This window comes from Notechis scutatus, chromosome 6 (assembly GCF_049901735.1).
Source record: "Notechis scutatus isolate UNSWTSFEM ecotype Mainland chromosome 6, rNotScu1.2, whole genome shotgun sequence".
In the NCBI taxonomy this organism is placed as follows: Eukaryota; Metazoa; Chordata; class Lepidosauria; order Squamata; family Elapidae; genus Notechis; species Notechis scutatus.
Genome location: NC_142014.1, coordinates 36,006,780 through 36,025,031, shown reverse-complemented (window position 1 = coordinate 36,025,031; position 18,252 = coordinate 36,006,780). Strand labels below are relative to the sequence as shown.

Here is an 18,252-nt window from a genome sequence, read left to right as displayed (position 1 = left end):
TTCATGTATTCACAACTATGTATACACTTATACTTATTATCTTGTAAACAATTGGCAAATCAAATAAATAAATAAATAAATAAATAAAAAATCGCTTCGGCAAAAAAAAATACTAACAGGACTGAGATCACTGAAAGTTAACCTCAATGTAGGTTGAGATTTTAACAGCTGAAGAGCTATCTCAGTAACAGTGGGTAGACATCACTTGATTCATAATACCACGAAGCCATAATTTATATTCAGAACTAAAAAACCCGGTAAAAATAAAATAAAATATCGGGGTTGCATGACATTTAATGGTTTATTGTGAAGGGGCCAGTACGATTTGATGGAGATTCAGTTTTTCCTTTGTTCCCTAAATTGGGTTATTCAGAAATAAATCTTGCTGTTTCTTTTAAGAAAGCTGGGCTGCAGTTTGAGTCTAGGATTAATCTCACGGGGAAGCAAATATGCATGCTTCACTGCATGCAAACTGTCTCTGTCTCTCTCACACACACACACAAAACAAAATCCTACTGTACTTTGCCAGTATATTGTTAACCTTTCAGAGGTTCGAGGGAAGCTATCTCGAGGTCAGAATATTCTTAGTCCTCTATAAACCCAGCCTAGGACTGTTCCTCCAGAAAGTAGCCACTGTCTTAAACCTAACAATGTAAAACTCAAGGGGCAGATTCCCGCCAGCAGCCATGAAAAAAAGGCTAGCTGAATGCTAGGGCAGCAAGTGGGCGAAGGAGACCACTTGAAACCAGACCGCGAAGCTTTAACATCACCAACTTGAAAAATCAAGGAGCTCAGCGCTCTTCCCGCCTTAAAACGCAACCATTGGCTGGCGATGACATCACCGTTGGGAATTACGAGACCACGACCGCTCCAGTTTGAGCAAGTACAAACCGGAAGTTGCGTGCAACGCCCTTCGGCCCCCGATTTGGAAGCGCAGACGCGGAAGTTCCGGGAGGGAGAGCGACTGCGATGATGGCTGAGGAGAGTTATCCGAGGTCGTCCATTGAGGACGACTTCAATTATGGCACTAACGTCGCGACGGCTAGCGTACACATCCGCTTGGGTAAAAGAGTCCTGGTCAGCCCTCTCTCACCCCTCGCCTTTTCCCTTTTCCATTCCGAAGTCCTCGCCTTCGCCACTTCCCATTGAAGCTTCCTTTTCTCCCGCTTAGCTTAAAACCTTCCTTCCCCTGGCCTTCGAAGACGACATTATCGCCGTTTGTAAACAGTCTTCGCTCCAGGCTATATTGCCTATTGTGCTCGCTTTAGGGCCCTGACATTACCCTAAAGTGACAGTGCTCGTCGGAAAACGTTGCAACCATAGATCTTACCAGGCCTTTTCTCGAAGAGGGAATGCAGTCCCAGAACGCGAGGGCATGCGGGGGGTGAATGACACACTTTGTGATTATAGTGTTTTCGATGGTACTTGCTTATCAGAAAAGTGATTTTGGCTTCCACGTTCCAGATGTTCTCCTTTACAGATGAAACATGGACTCCTTTAGGAGAGTAATTTGGCAAAGGTAGAACAAATCAGACAATGATTTTCTAATCTACAATGAACATCTTGCTATGGGAAGAGTTGTGTGGTGTGAGCAACATTGCAAGGGTTTTAAATCCGTTTTTAATAGAGCAATAGTGGAGACCTGCACCATCCTAGATCAAGAATTCTACATGCATGGCTCTGGGGGATTTTTATCATGTAGTCACCACAATATATTAGTTTTTGGGTGATAAACAACTGTAAGGTCATAGTAATATGATGAATCCCCTGATGATTCAGTGTTTATTGTAATGGATACCATTAAAAAGCTAAAGATTAAATGAAATGTAAAAATAAAGAACAAAGTGTAGGTATTTTATTTCAGCATAAATCTTGAAAATAAACAATAATGAACTGCTTATTTTCTGTATTTTAGCTTTTCTGCGCAAAGTCTATAGTATACTTTCAGTTCAGATTTTGTTGACAACTGTGACCTCAGCAGCTTTTCTCTATTCCACCACAATTCGGACATTTGTACATGAAAGGTATGATCTATAATAAGTGAATGGTTGAATTTGCTTCATTTTTAATACAAAATAAATACAAATCCAGTGCCTTTTTATATTTTATGATTCTGCAAGGCAGTCGAGCTGTTTCTCAACCTTGGCCACTTTAAAATGTGTGGAGTTGAGCTCCAAGATTCCAAGCCAACATCTTACAAGTTGCAAAGGTTGAAAAACCCTGGTTTGGAGAATTGTTTCGAGAAATATCATGTTCACTGAGAGTGGGGGTGGGGGAGGGTAGGAAACAGAAGATACTTGTTCCATCTGAACAGAGTTACTGGGAAAAATTTATTGTTAAGTAAATTACACCATTTGCTTGGGAGAGAAAATGTATAAGGATTCCACTATCTGTGGGCATGAAAATTTGCTTGTAAGGCCTAATATTACTTAGCCATGGAAGCAAAAATTAAGTTTTGCTCCTACCTTTAATAATACCCTATTTCTTTTCTCCTTGCCAGTGTAGCATGTTCTCCATTTAGTTTGAATGGAGCAACTAATCTGAATGAAGCAAATATTATAATCATCCAGTAACTAACATCATCACCCAGAAATAAGTTGCTATCTTGAATATGTATTTTTATTTAAAAAGAGTTTAAATATTTGAATTTTTTTAATAAAATTTTTATTTTTAATATAATTCCATCTTCAGTTGAAACAGTGTGTTGTCTGGGTACAAATATCTTTGTTGAACAATAATCAAAATTTGCAACATCATTCGTTACATTGATATTAATTCTACAATATTAAAATAGTAATGTTCCACATACTAATAATATTTGCTTATCTCTTTTAACATATCTTCTTTATTTTGTTTCCCTGTTTCTAACTTCCATTTTTATTATTTAATCGCTGATAAAATAGATCCCATATCATATAATATTCAGTTTGCTCTTTCTCCTTAATTGCCAATGTTAATCTGTTTATTTCTGCACATTCTAATATTTTCCTAATCACATTCACATCTATAGGTATCTCTTCACTCTTCTAATATTTGAAATATTGATAACCTGCCATAGATGTGATTCAGTTTGACTAACGAAGGTGTTTTATTCTTTTTAAACTTACTGAAGTATTTTAAATATCAATAAGATTGTTTTATACGTTATATTGGGGAAAACAAAAGATATTATAATATTATTTCCTAATATTAATTATGTTGTCATACTTAAATTTACAGTCCTGCTTTACTTTTGATGGCCTTGCTTGGTTCTTTGGCTCTGATTGTGGCTTTAACTCTATATAGACATCGGTATCCAGTTAATTTATATCTTCTCTTTGGATTTGTAAGTATTTTTATAACGCATGACTCTCTCTCTCTTTGGTAGTTGCAGTTAATTTAGTGAGGTGAATATTTTATTGTATATTTCTGATTTTTTTCCCCATGAGTTTTTTTGTTTTACCTTTGTACTTCTAGTAGTTCTTCTATTAATACATACATACATACATACATACATACATACATACATACATACATACATCTGTGGAACATATGCTGTCCCTTTGAAAATGATACATACAATTTCCTTCTGAATAGCTTTTTAATGTGCATAGCAGAGTAAGTTTGCATGTATCAGAAAAAATATTTTAGAGACAAAGGTAGCTGACCTCTTTTGTTTGGAAAACTGGCTGATCATATCAGTATAAATAGAGTGGTTGACAATCATGTGAAAATGCTTGCTTTCAAAGGTATGTCTATGTGTAATTTGCAGTGGTCAATAGGTTCTGTGGGATGATGCAGTGATCCAACAACATACGAGATCTGAATTTTCAACCAAGTAATATACTGTCAGAATACTTGATAATCCGTGATAATCTTTGCAAACTCAGCTTTTCTCTTTTTATAATCAGAAAGACATATACAGTATATTAAAAGTTTTGTGTACTTTCTACAATTTTTTATCATTTCCTCTAAGATTATCACAGATTATCAAGTATTCTGACAGTATATTACTTGGAGTTTTGAGGGCTATTAACTTAGAGTGGTAAGTAACATGTAGGCTGTGTACACATAACATTTCTCCATTTTATTGAGACAAAGGAAAGGATAAGTGAAGAAAGTCCAATACTCCTTAGTATAAGACACTCCCGCCCCCTGTCATATACATGGGGACCAATTTAATAAGTCTAATGATATAGCTCTTGTCTATACAAATTTCTGTACTTTTGCTATTAAGGTTTAATTAGTTGAGTGATACTCTTTTTTTTCTTTATTTCTTATAGACTTTTTTAGAAGCAGTGACTGTTGCTATTACAGGTAAAGTTTATCATTTTGATTAATAGCATCAGACCTTTGGTATCTGCCTGAAATGAAAGTATACTTTTCCAAGCCCAGTGAGAATTTTCTTTAGCAATCTTAATAAGATAAAAGCAGTAGCTTTTTCTTCATAGCCTCACTGTACACCAGAAGTTTTCTGATAAAGAAGTAGGGTGCAGCTACGAATTATTTATACAATGGTTGCTTATATTCTTATAATCTGGGAAGCAACTCTTGTAGAGTCCATGCTAACTCAGGAATTCTGGGAGTTGAACTCCACAAGTCATAAAGGAACCATCATTCCCCACCTCTGCCCTCGGGGCTGACAAAATTATACTTGTGGATAGAGAATGTTTCTCACTTAACCCAACAAGTGTCAAGCAAGAAAGGAGCAGAATTATTTCAAAGTACTTATAGGCTGTTTCTGAAGACCACTAGAGTGAAAGGAGACATATCATCCCAAGATAAATGGCTAACAATGGCTATTTATTTCCATGGCCCCTCTATTAGAAAAACCTGGTACTGTCAGTAACAGGTCTATATTGGCTTGAAGGCTATACATATCTTGAAATGCATGAATTATTTTTGTGTCATAATTCAGTCTAGAAATGAGGAAGATGAATAATGATGCCCTTGCACTCAAAGGTTGAAGAGAGCAAGCCTCCAGCCATTTTCCAAAGCAACTCAAACCTCTTCCTTTTTGTTACAATAAGAAAACATATGACTAAATCCAGATTTAATTTCTGTCGGAGTAAAAAGAAATCAGGAATAAATTCATCTGTGTGTTGTTACCTTGTGTCCCATTCTCCCCCCCTCCCTTCTGTTATGAAATATTAGTAGAACAAAATCTGTACTTTAAAAATTATACAGCTTATTACTTGTCGTTCACATGCCCTTGGCCTGTGAAAAGTTATACCAGATTTTAGAATTACTGTATGGTTTTTAGGTATGAAAAATATGATCCAGTTAAGACAAGGCAATTGCATCAAAAATTCTCCATATTGATTAAAGTTATTTGTTTTTCCCTCATTGCTAGTGACTTTCTATGAAGTATCAGTTGTGTTACAAGCCTTTATTCTGACAACAGCTGTATTTTTGGCTCTTACTGTGTACACATTGCAGTCCAAACGGGATTTCAGCAAAACTGGAGCGGGGTAAGCTAGTTTCTGTTACGTACATTGGCATTTGGGCATTTTGAGTGACCCTCTCTAACTGGAGTAATAATCAGTGATGATGTCTTCTTTTAAGATTTGGTTTTTTTTAATATTTTATTTTACAACAAATCCATCTTTCAGTTATACAGTGTGTCAACTGAGGACATATATCTTGTGCAAATATTTATATTTAGTATACATTTCTTACTATGATTACATTCATATTAAAAGCTACTCAACCTTATATATCTTATTATTATAACAATATTCATTTAACTTCTTGCATTTTCCGATCATTTATCAAATAAATCCCTTGGCCTGTGAAAAGTTATACCATATAATATTCCACTTCTTCTTGTTACTTGCCAATGTTAATCTATTCATTTCGGCACATTCCTCTATTGGAATCTTCATTTTTCCAATTTTGAGCAAATACAATTTAGCTGCTGTAAATATGTGTATGATTAAATACGTTTTTCTTTACTATAATTTTTCCAATAAAAATATCTCAGGTTTTAAGTCTATGCATTGTTTTATCATCTTTTCCAACCATGTGTGTATTTTTGTCCAATATATTTTAGCTTCTGTACATGCTCCCGGTGTCTGATGACATTTCCCACGTTTAGCTGATTTATCTAAACATCTTTGCCAGTCTTGCCAGTGCAAAATGCCATCTATAAAACAATTTTATACAGAATTTCTTTATATGCTGTTGACATTGTTAGTTTATAATTTATATCCCATAGTTTCTGCCTTTTATCTTATTCTATCCCATAGCCAAAGTTTTTCCCCCAAGCTTCACTTGTTCTAATTTCATTCCTAGTAAATAGCTATACAATTTCTTAATCATATTTTCTTCCTGTTAGGATTTTATCTAATTCTGTCAATTCATTATAAAACCCTTCTGCTTTGAGATCTTTTTCGTATCTAGAATGTATTTGCATATATAAGTACCAATTCATATCAATCCCTCATTCATTCAGTTCTTGCTTTGTTTTGAGTTTACCTCTTTCATTTAAAATTTATTTATAACTAACAATATTTCCCATTTTAAAAACATTTGGATATATAAATGCCTCCATCATAGATAGCCAGACTGGTATCTTCATATAATGTTGTTCCCTTATTTTATCCCATATTGACAATAAAGCATTTCTTGCATAATATCTTTGAAAGTAACCGTGTATCTTATTTTTCCCATACCATAAACAAGTGTGCCAACCCAATTGTAAATCATGCCCCTCCAATGTCAATAGCCTTGTATTTCTTAATATAATCCACTCTTTCATTCACATCTCCTCTGGTTCTTGCATCCTGTAACAATGTTAATTTGATCCTTGCTTTTTTCCCCTTGCCATATATATTTTAATACCGTGCCACATAAAAGGCGGCCATTTGACCCAAAACCGGCTAGGCCGCTTTCGGGTGACCATTCCCACCCCTTGCACCCGGGGGCGGGCGGCACAGCTGAGTTCAGAGACCTTCCCCCCCCCCTTCCCTTGCTGCCAGCAACGCGCAGCGCTTGGCCGCCACCCAGTCAGGCTCCTCCGCAACCGGAGCCCTGAGGATTTGCCTTTGTTGTTGGTATACTGTTAGAGGCGCTCCTGTGGCACGCTTTCCTTTGCTTTCGAAGGTAAAGTGAATTATTTTAAAACCTCCGCTCATCCCGCCAGGGCCGCGGCAGAGCCGTACGGGCTGAGCAGAACCAGGAAACACCCGCGCTTGCTTTCCCGGCTCTGCTCAGCTCGCACGGCCCTGATGGGATGAGCGGAGGTTTTTAAAATAATTCACTTTACCTTTGAAGGCAAAGGGAAGGCAGCCACAGGAGCGCCTGAAGCCAAATGTCTCCTCAGGGCCCGGTTGCAGGGAGGAGCCCTGACTGGCTGCACGTGGCTGCGCCTAAACGCCGTGGCGTTGCTGTAACGCCACGGCAGCAAGGGAGAAGGGAAATTAACAGTGGCGGAAGGTCTCCGATATGAAGTGCTCCACCAACGCAGGCAGCACCATATCCGGCATGCAACAAAGTACTTCTAACGGCAAGCCGCCCCCGCCATTTTCCCCCATTTCGCATGTTTAATATGGGCCTTAATTTGGGGAGGGGCTTAGTTTGATTTTATGCCAATAAATCATGCTGGGGCTTCCTATTGGTGGAGGCCGTATTTTTGGAGAAACACGGTATTATTTTATTTAGGTCATCAAAATATTTTTTCTCCAATTTTATTGGAATTGTTTGGGACAAATATAGCACTCTTGGTATTATGTTCATTTTAATTGTCACTATTCTCCCTATTAGTGATAGTTGTAGTTATTTCCATTTTCCATGTTTATAATATATTGCCTTAATCATTTTGATAAACCTCTCCCCAAAGCCCATTTCTTCCATTTGCACCAACATAAATTGCCAGTTCACATTGTCAAATGCCTTCTGTGCATCTAAGAATATCAGTGCCATCTGTTTTTCTGGATGTGCTTCATAATATTCCAATGTATTCAAAATTGTCCTCATATTGTCTTTTATTTGTCTCTTAGGCAGGAAACCATTTTGATCCGGATGTATGAATTGATTTAAATATCTCTTTAATCTTTCTGCCATTATTGAAGCAAATATTTTATAATCCACGTTCAATAAAAATATCTGTCTATAGTTTTTTATCTCTTGCAAATTAGAATCTTATTTCGGTATGAGTGTAATGTAAGCCTCTGTCCAAAAGTTAGGTACTTTCACTTTCATCAATACTTCATTTAATACTTCCAACATTGTATTAGAAAGAGAGTCCTGTAATGTTTTATATAATTCTGCTGGTAGCCCGTTGGGGCCAGACGCTTTCCCATTTTTTTGTCTATTTAATGCTTGTTAATTCCATCAATGTTTTCTTTTCTTCTAGCATTAATTTGATTATTTCCGGTATTTTAAGATTTGTTGATATATTGTGATTGCAGCAAAAGAACTAAGGCAGGGAATTTACAAGTGTGCTTTGTGAATAAGTAAAAGAGAAATGGCTGATAATTATTTCAATATGTGATTTTTGTATTTAATATATAGGAAATATGTGTATCTGCATTTTTAAAGGACTAAGTTAAAAGCATATTACAAATAACATATTTCTGTGCTTTTTCAGGCTCTTTACTTGCTTATGGATTCTTCTTCTGGCAAGCTTTTTAAAGGTAAGAGGATATTTTAGATAATTAAAATTTTGGAGGTCTCCATAGGATGCTAACTATTTTAAATAGATCAATTAGGAACTAACTCCCATTTTAAACGCTTGATTTTTTAAACTGATAATTGTGTTCTTTTTCCATGCAAGTCATATAGGAGCATTTTAGAATTATGAGCATGTAACTTATTAATGAAAACTGGGACGAAGTTGAAATTAATTTAAGAGTTTTTAAATAAATGCATACTATTAAGATCAAATTTAAACTGCTTTTATCTTTTAATGCTTTTATCTTTTATTTTAATTTTTGCTCCACAAACTTGAAGAATCTCAACATTACGCTCTCAAACATAACATCTTGATTCAAATAATTTTACATAAAAATAATATTCTACAGAAATCACAAAGATGCCAATATTTGTAATTCAGAGGCCTTCTTTTAATAATCTGTTATTGGATTTTGATCGCTAAAATAAAGGAGCTTTCCTCATTTGAGGCTTGCCAGTCCAGTAATGATGATCAGTAGATGTCATGATCTGTAAATCTTTGTTTAACCATAGTTTCTGCAGTTCAGGCATACATTCATTAATCCTGAGTCAGCTTGATAAACTGCTGTGTAGGTGCCCACTTACAATTATTTGTTGCTGTTCCTAGGACTGTGTCTAATGAACAGAGGATATGATTGCAGTCCTCTACAAACTTCCTCCGAGAAAGCTATATTGAATAAATATGTAAAAATTATGCTGGAAATGGCCCCAGCAGCTGAGAGATTGTCATATTTGTGTCCATATAACTTTGAAGATGTGGTTCATAGTAAAATGAGAAAACAACTGTATGTCAATACAGTTTAAAAAGCTGGAGTGCATTTTGTCAGAGATGGTGACACAAAATATACTGACAAATAAGTTGTAGTTTAATAATAATATAGTAAATCTCTGAAAGAAGGGGGGGGAGCTTTTAGATTTCCTCACAGTGCAGAATCCAGGTGGTCTAATACAATTTCTTGAAGAGTTCATTAAAGTATTTTTCAGATTGACTATTTTGTTAGCAATACTATAGTGAGAAAACACCCAATTACTCTTTAAAAGAGTTACAGCCTGAGAAGCCCTTTAGAAAAACAGTATTCTCAGTGTGGTTGATTTTATTCATCCAAAGTGATGCCCATATACATTAAATTGAGAAAATGCAGTTGCACTGAAATTTAAAGATTTATCTAATTTGAACTGAAGTTAGATCTGTTGCTTTAGGAAACCAAAGACAATCATAGGATATGACAAGATCTTATTTTGCTGGTAACAGGGAAAGTCATAGGAATGACCTTATCTAGAATCTCGAAAATATTAATTATACTCAACTTCTTCATTAAAAACTGTTTTTAAAGTTTATATTACAGATAACTAATTTTTAATATGCTTTTGTATTAAAAATACATTAAATCTGCATTTATCTGCTCCTTGTTTCTAGTTATTTTTCAATAATGAAGTAATAGAGCTGGTATTTGCTGCTGCAGGAGCGCTTCTGTTCTGTGGATTTATCATCTACGACACTCATCTATTAATGCACAAACTCTCTCCGGAAGAATATATACTGGCTGCAATCAATCTTTATTTGGACATCATCAATCTGTTTTTGCACCTGCTCCGTTTGCTAGAAGCATTTAATAAAAAGTAATTGAGAGTTTTAATTCAAATTTGAGATAATTTATACGCAGTATCTAAAGAGTTAATTAAGACCTAGAAAATCTGCTGTCTACTTTGACACTGAAACTTGATTTTACATTCTGTGCTGGCTTCAGTGTTTTCTGTATAAACTATTTTAGAGAGCTGATTCTTACTGAATCTATTCTGAGATCAGTTAATTATATACTGCAGGCATCTTGGCTGTTTGGCAAAGGCTTCCTCCATCTATTTGCATATTAGTATTGATTGAAAGACTTGCTCATCAACTCATTTGTGCCAATAAGTACAATTAAAATTCTATTTTATTCCTGCAGTAATTGTCACAGATGTGTCCTTTGAGAGTCACAATTGTTGCTGGTTCGATAGCATACATCTTGATTTCACTATTGAAAACTGAAACTTTAAATAAGCTAAAATTCTATTGTTTGTCTTCTTTTACAAAAAATAATTACACCCATTTTTATTTGAAGAACTGATCCTACATTATTTTGCTTTTTCTAATAAATATCTGTACTTCCAAGTATGTTGTATGAGGAAAAATAACCTTTGGGGAAAAATAATCTCTTATGGGAAGGATTCCTAAGATGTATCATATGTTAAAGTAAACATAAAAAGAATTGGCTGACAGTAGTCTTTCTCTATTCCGAAATTTTAGTTCAGAAATATCATATGTTTTCTTAGGACCTTTTCACTAATGGTTGTAAGGGGTGAAATGTTTTTATGCAGAAGAATATTTATTAGATGGCCCTTCAACTGAAGCAATAGCAAAGTTAGTTAGATTTCATCTGCTGTTCTGGCAGGTGATTAGACACTTATAAAATAAATACATTTTGATAAAATGTTCATTATGTGATCCCTTTTCTCTGTTTCTTTGCTTTCTATTGTTAAGACTTGTAGATAATTTTGTCAGCGTTAAGCAGAAAGTTGTATTATATGAGTGTAATCTCAGAGATCTCTGCTGACTGATATTTTTTGTCAGTGTCATCCCATTTTATTTTTATAATTTCAGCCTGTTATTAAAATTCCAAAATTAAAAACTGTTTCAAGTGTTTATTCAAAATCTGTATTCAGAGTTCAACTTTTAATTATAGAGTCCCAGTTCATAACACTTATGTACAAAACACTTATATACAAAAACTTTAAAGTTACAGGAAATTATTGTAATAAAATAGAACTTGCTTATATTACCTTAGCTTCCCAAAGAATTGTGAGACATAGTAGAATTTATCTGTTAGTTTAGCTTCCCCCAAAAATTATTGTGACATCCTTTATTTAAGTTAGCTTAGTTTCCAAAAAAACCTATAAGCTCAGGTTACAGTTATTTTGATCTGGTCAGTCATGCTACTTTAGTGACAATCCATGTCTTTTTTAATCAACTTTGATTGAATCAACAGTTGCATCTTGATGAGAAAGACCTTGTTTTATGATTTTAATTATTTGTAATAGCCCTCGAGATATTCACAAATTATATCTCATCCAGCAATGGCAGAACCGGGACTTTGCTGAATTCATAAAAAACATTTGTGAATTTATTGGTTGTCTGTGAGATGTTAAGGACTGGGCATCATAGAAATACTCTAAATTAAAAAAATATTAAAAAATACTATGAAAACCTTACACCTTCATTTATAGATGTGAGCTATTAAATACCATAAATACAGATATAATCTCCAAATGTACCATCAGAATCTTCAGATGCTAGCATAAAGTCTGAGTTTTGCCCAGAAGTTGAGCATGGCCGTCACTGTTTTTCATTTACCGGAGGTTGATGTAACTTTGGGACCCCTTCTTGCCAACTCACTCATTCTGGCCTCTAATTGGAAGTCGTATTTTTCCTCTCGAGGTGAACTGAGTAACCTCCCTGGTTATTACCTGACGGCGTTGCTAAAGCAGGAAGGGAATATTGCTCGAGGAACTGCGCCTAAATCTCGTTAGGTGTGCCAGGAGAAGGACTCTTGCCTGGTTTTTCTCAGAAAAGACGCCCGCTGTAACTATCCAAAAAAAGCCCGGAGAACCGGCCCTCCCCTGACCGTAGCAGTACCGGGGGAGCTCGCAAGAGGGCTCTGTGGGCCAGCGCGAGGAGACGCGACTTCTTGGAAAGCGACATCCCGTCTTCCACTGCCCGTTTCCTCGTGGAAGCCGAAGCCTTTCAATTCCGGAAGAAGCGCGGTTGGGGGGGGTGGGGGGAGACGTTTGTTGCACTCACGTCCGGTGGAAGCGGGGAGTGGAGAGGTCTATAGCACCGCGTGCTCAGGTACCGGGGGAAGGGCTCGGGGAAGTCATTTGCAGAGTAGCTGCTGTATTTTGAGGCCAGGCTTCCCAGGTCCTGCCATAAGTCTCCCGAGTTTATTTCAACTTCGGACCATTTCTGAAAAAGTCCGGCAGGGTGGTCTTGGCAACAGCACCGCAGAGGTTGCTTGGTCTTGGATGTCGGTTCAGCGCTTCGGCTAACCAACAGCCCTGGGATTTTCCTGCGCAGAGACTAATTAGATTTGACACATTGGCCCAGAAGAAAAAGATCAGCTTGGTGGCCATGGCTCATCTTGATTAAGATAGCAGGAGTCCTTGGATGTGGGGCAATTCATATTTCACCTTTTTATCCTAAGTGTAATGCTCGCGATTTTAACTAGACTGCTCAGAATTGCCACAGTTTAGAACAGGGGTGTCCAACCTTGGCAACTTTAAGACTTGTGGACTTCAACTCCCAGAACTCAGCCAGCTTTGCTGCTAGAATTCTGGGAGTTGAGTCCACAAGTCTTAAAGTTGCCAAGGTTGGACACCCCTGGTTTAAAAGAACAAATGAGCGTTGGTGGCTCATTGGAAGTTTTACTATAGGTTGCCTCTGCTGTGGGAGAAGTTCAGGAATATTTGTACAAGTTTTGTATTTCTGGGATTTTGTGTAGCTTTGAAAAGCAGGAAAATATTATTTAGAAGTAAGGAGCCATCGATTCAAATTCGTTTATGAACTAAGCCGAAATCTGTTTTAAACAAGATGGAAATTGCTCTTGAAGAACGTTTCTGAAGAAATATATTTTAATCTTATGCACAAATAGAAGATACTGTCATTGTAGTTGGCTTTTGCGGGGGGAGCCACAAGTTTAGGTTTACACAAGCCCAGTGGCTTCTGTTCTGTTTTGTCATACTGGTGTGTTATGCATTATTTTCCCATGTATAGAAGCAAACAGAAATGGCAAAAAGCCTAAGGAGCAAATGGAAGAGAAAAATGCGAGCAGAGAAGAGGAAAAAAAATGCTCCCAAGGAACTGGCCAGATTGCAGAGCATTCTGAAAACCAACAGTGATGTTGTAATGGATGAAGTGAAGGAAGTCGTAACTGTGGTTGCTGCCGAGAAAATCTTAGAGAAAAAGGATTCAGATGGTGAGTTATATTATTGTTAGGTATGGCTCCAAAGCAAAGTTTCCCAATCTGGGCAGAGAATGCACAGGTCTAAAAATTGCTTAGACTGGGAGGCATTGTTCTGAGATTTGCAACAAACGGGCTCTGAAAAATTGGAATCATGGTACTGTATATCCATCACCTGATACTGTTGTGTTTTCTTTTGGTTTTTCTCATATTTCCCTTGGCTATGTAAATCTTCCCTTTTAAAAAAATCATCTAATATCACCATATAGATGAAACTGCTTCTGTGAGTTGATAGAGCAGAAATAGGCTATGTTATGTGTCTATCTTATTTAGGCATTAAACATGTCCTAGCAAAAGTTTGGCTGACTGGAAATTCTGAGAGTTGAAGAACAATGCTGTTAATGAAAATAAGATGGAAGGAGTGTATGAGGATGACCTGTGGGACTGGTACATATTCTTTTGAAGATTGACAGTGGAAAGCAAAGAGGGGAAACATTGTAATCAGAATAATCAGAATGATCTTTTCACTTGGCTGTTTCTCAATAACTAATAATTTTTTTTCCAAAGAAAGACTATACTAACAAATTTGAAACTCTTTTTAAAAACCATCATAGTGCAAGCATACATGTGCTTGTAGTGCCTTCCTCATTTCTGACTGGTTGTTCTTCGCTCTATCGGTATTAGAATAATTTATGCTGCTACTTTATTCCTACAGTTTCTTTTTTATTCACTTTTAAGTCTACTATGTTCAGGTGATAATAGCAATTTACTTCTTTGTGTGTGTGTTTTGCTAGATGGAAGTAAGATGGACATGGATGCTAAAAGAAATCAGAAAACTCTTTTGGATCAACATGGACAATATCCAGTATGGATGAATCCCAGACAGAGAAAAAAGCTAAAGGCAAAACGTGTCAAAGGAAAAAATAAGTCTAAAGCACCAAAAGGATTAACGTGGTAGACTCTGGTAAATGTTAAGAAATAAAAAGGGATGGAGGGAGAACTTAATGGTTTATGTCATCAGTCCTAAGGGGCATTTCTTTTTCTTGTTTCTGATGTTCAGATTCATTTAATAAAGTTCCAATTATCTTTGTACAAACTGGACTATAAGCCAACAACTGGAATTACAAATAAGCTTAATATTGGAGTATAAAGTGTTCAGATTTTAAAGGAGATATTTCAGAATTTCTTAGATATTTATGTGTTTACTACTAATTTTGAAAAACTAAATGTAATGTGAAATGTAATTTACATTATGGAATGTCTCTATTTCTGTATAAACACTGAAATAGGTTTTATATTTAGAGTTAGCTACATAAACATAAATAGAACTAAAGAATATTTTATAAAACTCTACTAAAAACCCTCCAAACATACAGCAGGGATGGCTTAAAGCTATTGAATATAGCATGATTGGCATGGTTCAACTTTTTTTTGGCTACATGGGGATCTGACATTTAATTAATAAAATAATTTTATTAATCAAATTTATATAGCTGCCCATCTCACTCAGGCAATTCTGGGTAGCAAAAACAATAGATAAAAAATATAAAAACAAGGAATGCAAATTTAAGAAGCCCCAATTTAAAAAACCCCAAATACGATACAGGTAATCCTTGACTTAGGGTCACAATTGAGACCCACATTTTTGTTGCTAGGCAAGACATTAAGTGAATTTTGCCCCATTTTATGACCATTCTTGCCACAGTTGTTAGGTGAATCTGGCCTTCTCATTGACTTTGCTTGTCAGAACGTTGGAAAAGGTGCTCACATGACCCTGGGACATTGCAACCATCATAAATATGAATCAGTTGCCAAGTGTCCAAATTTTGATCACATGACCAGGGGGTGCAGCAATTGTTGTAAATGTGAAAAATGGTCTTGTCACTTTTTTCAGTGCCATTGTAACTTTAAACAGTTACTAGATGTAAGTCAAGGACTACTTGTAATTTACAAACTTATAATTTCAACACTTTTAGGTACCTACTGGAAAGTTTTCTTATATCCCAAAACAAATAATCTTGCTCTATTTAAATAATCAGAAATTGTCAGGACTTCCATTTAAATCAAGAGTATTCTTGTCTCTTAGAAGGGCATATTGAGGAATGCAGTTAAAAATGTGCAGTTCGTAGCAAGCCCCATTTCTTATTTAAAAATATATAAGAGTTGAAAAAAGTACCTCCACTTCCATAACTTTAAGTAGAGATGTTTTAAAATATGAAACAAGAAAATAATTATTGACATAGCTCTTTTGATACTTGCACATACTTTGTGTAAATACCACCATTCACTACGCATTTCTGGTAACGATGCAGGAATTTCTGAAAGTCATTAATAAAGAAGTCCACACATCCCTTCAATCTCTTCAACCAGATCATGACAATCCTCTCCACCTTTTTATTTGCGTCAAACAGATGTCTGCAAAAACATTCCTTCAATTTGGGGGAAGGTAGAAGTTGTATGGTGCCATATCTGGACTGTATGATGCATGTGATAAGATGGTGAGGTCCAACTTCACAATGGCCTCATAGATAATTGTGAAATGTTATACCTAGCGTCACGTTGCAGCAAAATTTCCTTCTTCCAAATGTTTTAAAGTTCAGAGTGTTGAATTGCTAATGATGTCAAAGAAATCCATGGTACTATCTACATTTTTTTAAAAAAACCCTATAACCATGAGCTTTTGTGATGAAACCAAGGTCTTTTTTTCATCCATGAAAAAATATTATGAAATGATATTCTGTGGATTAATCTTTGTTCATTAATGATGCCAATATTGTCTTCATCACAATGCTGTTAATAAATTCCTCACTTTCATTCTGATAATGTGATAACAATTGCTGGCAGCAAAGTTGAACTCTTGAATCTTTCATCTCTATGTGATCAGCATACAAGAAACCCATCTTGCTCAAGCTTTCCAATATTGAAGAACAATAATGTGTCCTGCATGTTTCTGTAAATGCCGAACTTAAAAGCAATTTCCTTTTGAGTGATCTGCTGCTTTAATTGGTTCAACCTTTCTGATGTGAAACATGTTGGTTGCTGTTGTAGATTTGTCATCACTTCATCCTTGATCACACAGATCAGCACTTCCTAGTTAATTACCTTTACATTTCTCGGCCCAGTTATGTGCAGTACTCATAGCAACAATCAGAACTATCAGCAACCAGCATTTGGCAATGAATGTAATCCTGAGGGACACCTTTGGAAGTAAAAAAAAAAAAAAACAGGAAAAAAAAACCCAAATGATGGCACATTGTATAAAGTACACTGATTAGTATTCATTCTAGGCTTCCATTTCTCAAATAATAGCAACACAACCTTTCACCAATGAAGCAAAATGGCAGATGCTAAAGAATACAGCAGAGTTTCTAGTTTGTCGAAATTACTATCTGTTAGTTTCTTACAAAATTTGATGTATTTTCATGCAACTTCTTTTAGGTTTGTGTAGTCTATTTAACTTCGGTGTCAGCCAAGGATGCTAGCTACTGTTACAATAATGCATTACAACTTAGTTTTAATTCTGTACATAGACTAAGAAAGTTGTTAGGTTGCATACTTTTGTGATTGCACTTGGATAAGAAGTTCATCTTTGAGTTTATTTCTCACCAAATGAATTACAGTAAACATGTATGACTAATAGGCTTACAGAATAGAGAGCAATTATAATATTTCAAAGATTCTCCTGTTAAATATATATATTTCTGCCAGTACAGTCAGGCTGAATTTCTGGATGCACTCTAGTCTGTCCAGCTGGGAAGATTTGGCTCATTTTTACTGGTCTCTTCCCAATTTAGTCCACCCCTAGGAGAGCCTTTGTAGTTTCCTGCCCTAAATATAGGAATATAGATCTTAACAAAATTTATGTATCATCCTAGGGTTTCTTTTGGTAGATGGATAGAAATATAAACTTGCTTAATAGAAGTAAAATAAATAAAACGTGTTCCAGCTCTAAAAAAAGGTTAGAAAATATTTTAATGAGAAATTCTCTTATTAAACCAACAAAGCCAGTTTATGGTAAAAAGAAAGGAGGACAATGATAGCAAAGGGAATTCCAAATAAAACATATAGTCAGCCTCATTAAATGAATTGCTTATTACTCGTCAGAACGTTTTTAGTTGTTTGGAGTTATTTGAGAATAGTTGGAAAAGTCATCAGTATCTTCAATTTGTTCCTTTCTAATAAGTTTTATGGTAATTGGGGGATGTTTCAAAATAACTAGTTTTGTTATTGGTTGTAAATTCATATTCCTTATTATTAAAGATTGAGGATTTATATGAAAAATTAAATATAAATTCCTTTCATTTGATTGTCATTCTTAAAGGAGTACTCTTTATTATATCAAAATACAACAGAATATTGGAGGACTAACACTGAAATTTTAGCCCTGTTAATTATTGTGATAACCACACGTCTCTCAAATATTTCTGATGTTATTATTTTTGTTGTTAGTTTGGCACAAAACATGGCTCAACTGATACTTGCATAACATTTCTACAGCTGAAATAAATGCATCCACAGCATTGATTAATGGGAAGAGGACTTTAAATGTTGCTCTTCCTGTTTCGTCAAGCTCTTATGTTCTGAAACTGAAATATTCAGAGCAAAA

The 18,252-nt window shown here is 35.6% G+C and overlaps 2 protein-coding genes across 4 annotated transcripts; both read left to right on the top strand.

Moving 5' to 3' along the window:
• Window positions 1-935: 935 nt before the first annotated feature.
• Window positions 936-11,321, top strand: TMBIM4 (transmembrane BAX inhibitor motif containing 4). Its single transcript, XM_026667771.2, has 7 exons — window positions 936-1,063; window positions 1,916-2,024; window positions 3,220-3,325; window positions 4,263-4,296; window positions 5,333-5,450; window positions 8,570-8,615; window positions 10,070-11,321. Exons 1-7 carry the CDS (start codon window positions 970-972, stop codon window positions 10,274-10,276), a joined length of 714 nt encoding a protein of 237 aa, XP_026523556.1. The 5' UTR covers window positions 936-969; the 3' UTR covers window positions 10,277-11,321.
• A 1,163-nt stretch (window positions 11,322-12,484) lies between these two features.
• LLPH (LLP homolog, long-term synaptic facilitation factor) lies at window positions 12,485-17,947 on the top strand. 3 transcript variants are annotated; one of them, XM_087967955.1, is made up of 3 exons: window positions 12,485-12,538; window positions 13,460-13,661; window positions 14,441-17,947. In XM_087967955.1, the coding sequence occupies exons 2-3, from the start codon at window positions 13,472-13,474 to the stop codon at window positions 14,602-14,604; spliced, it is 354 nt and encodes a 117-aa protein (XP_087824081.1). In that variant the 5' UTR covers window positions 12,485-12,538; window positions 13,460-13,471; the 3' UTR covers window positions 14,605-17,947. The 3 variants fall into 3 exon arrangements, with proteins under 3 accessions (XP_087824081.1, XP_087824083.1, XP_087824082.1); XM_087967957.1 differs by having other exon boundaries at window positions 12,485-12,607; XM_087967956.1 differs by having other exon boundaries at window positions 12,485-12,696.
• Window positions 17,948-18,252: the final 305 nt, after the last annotated feature.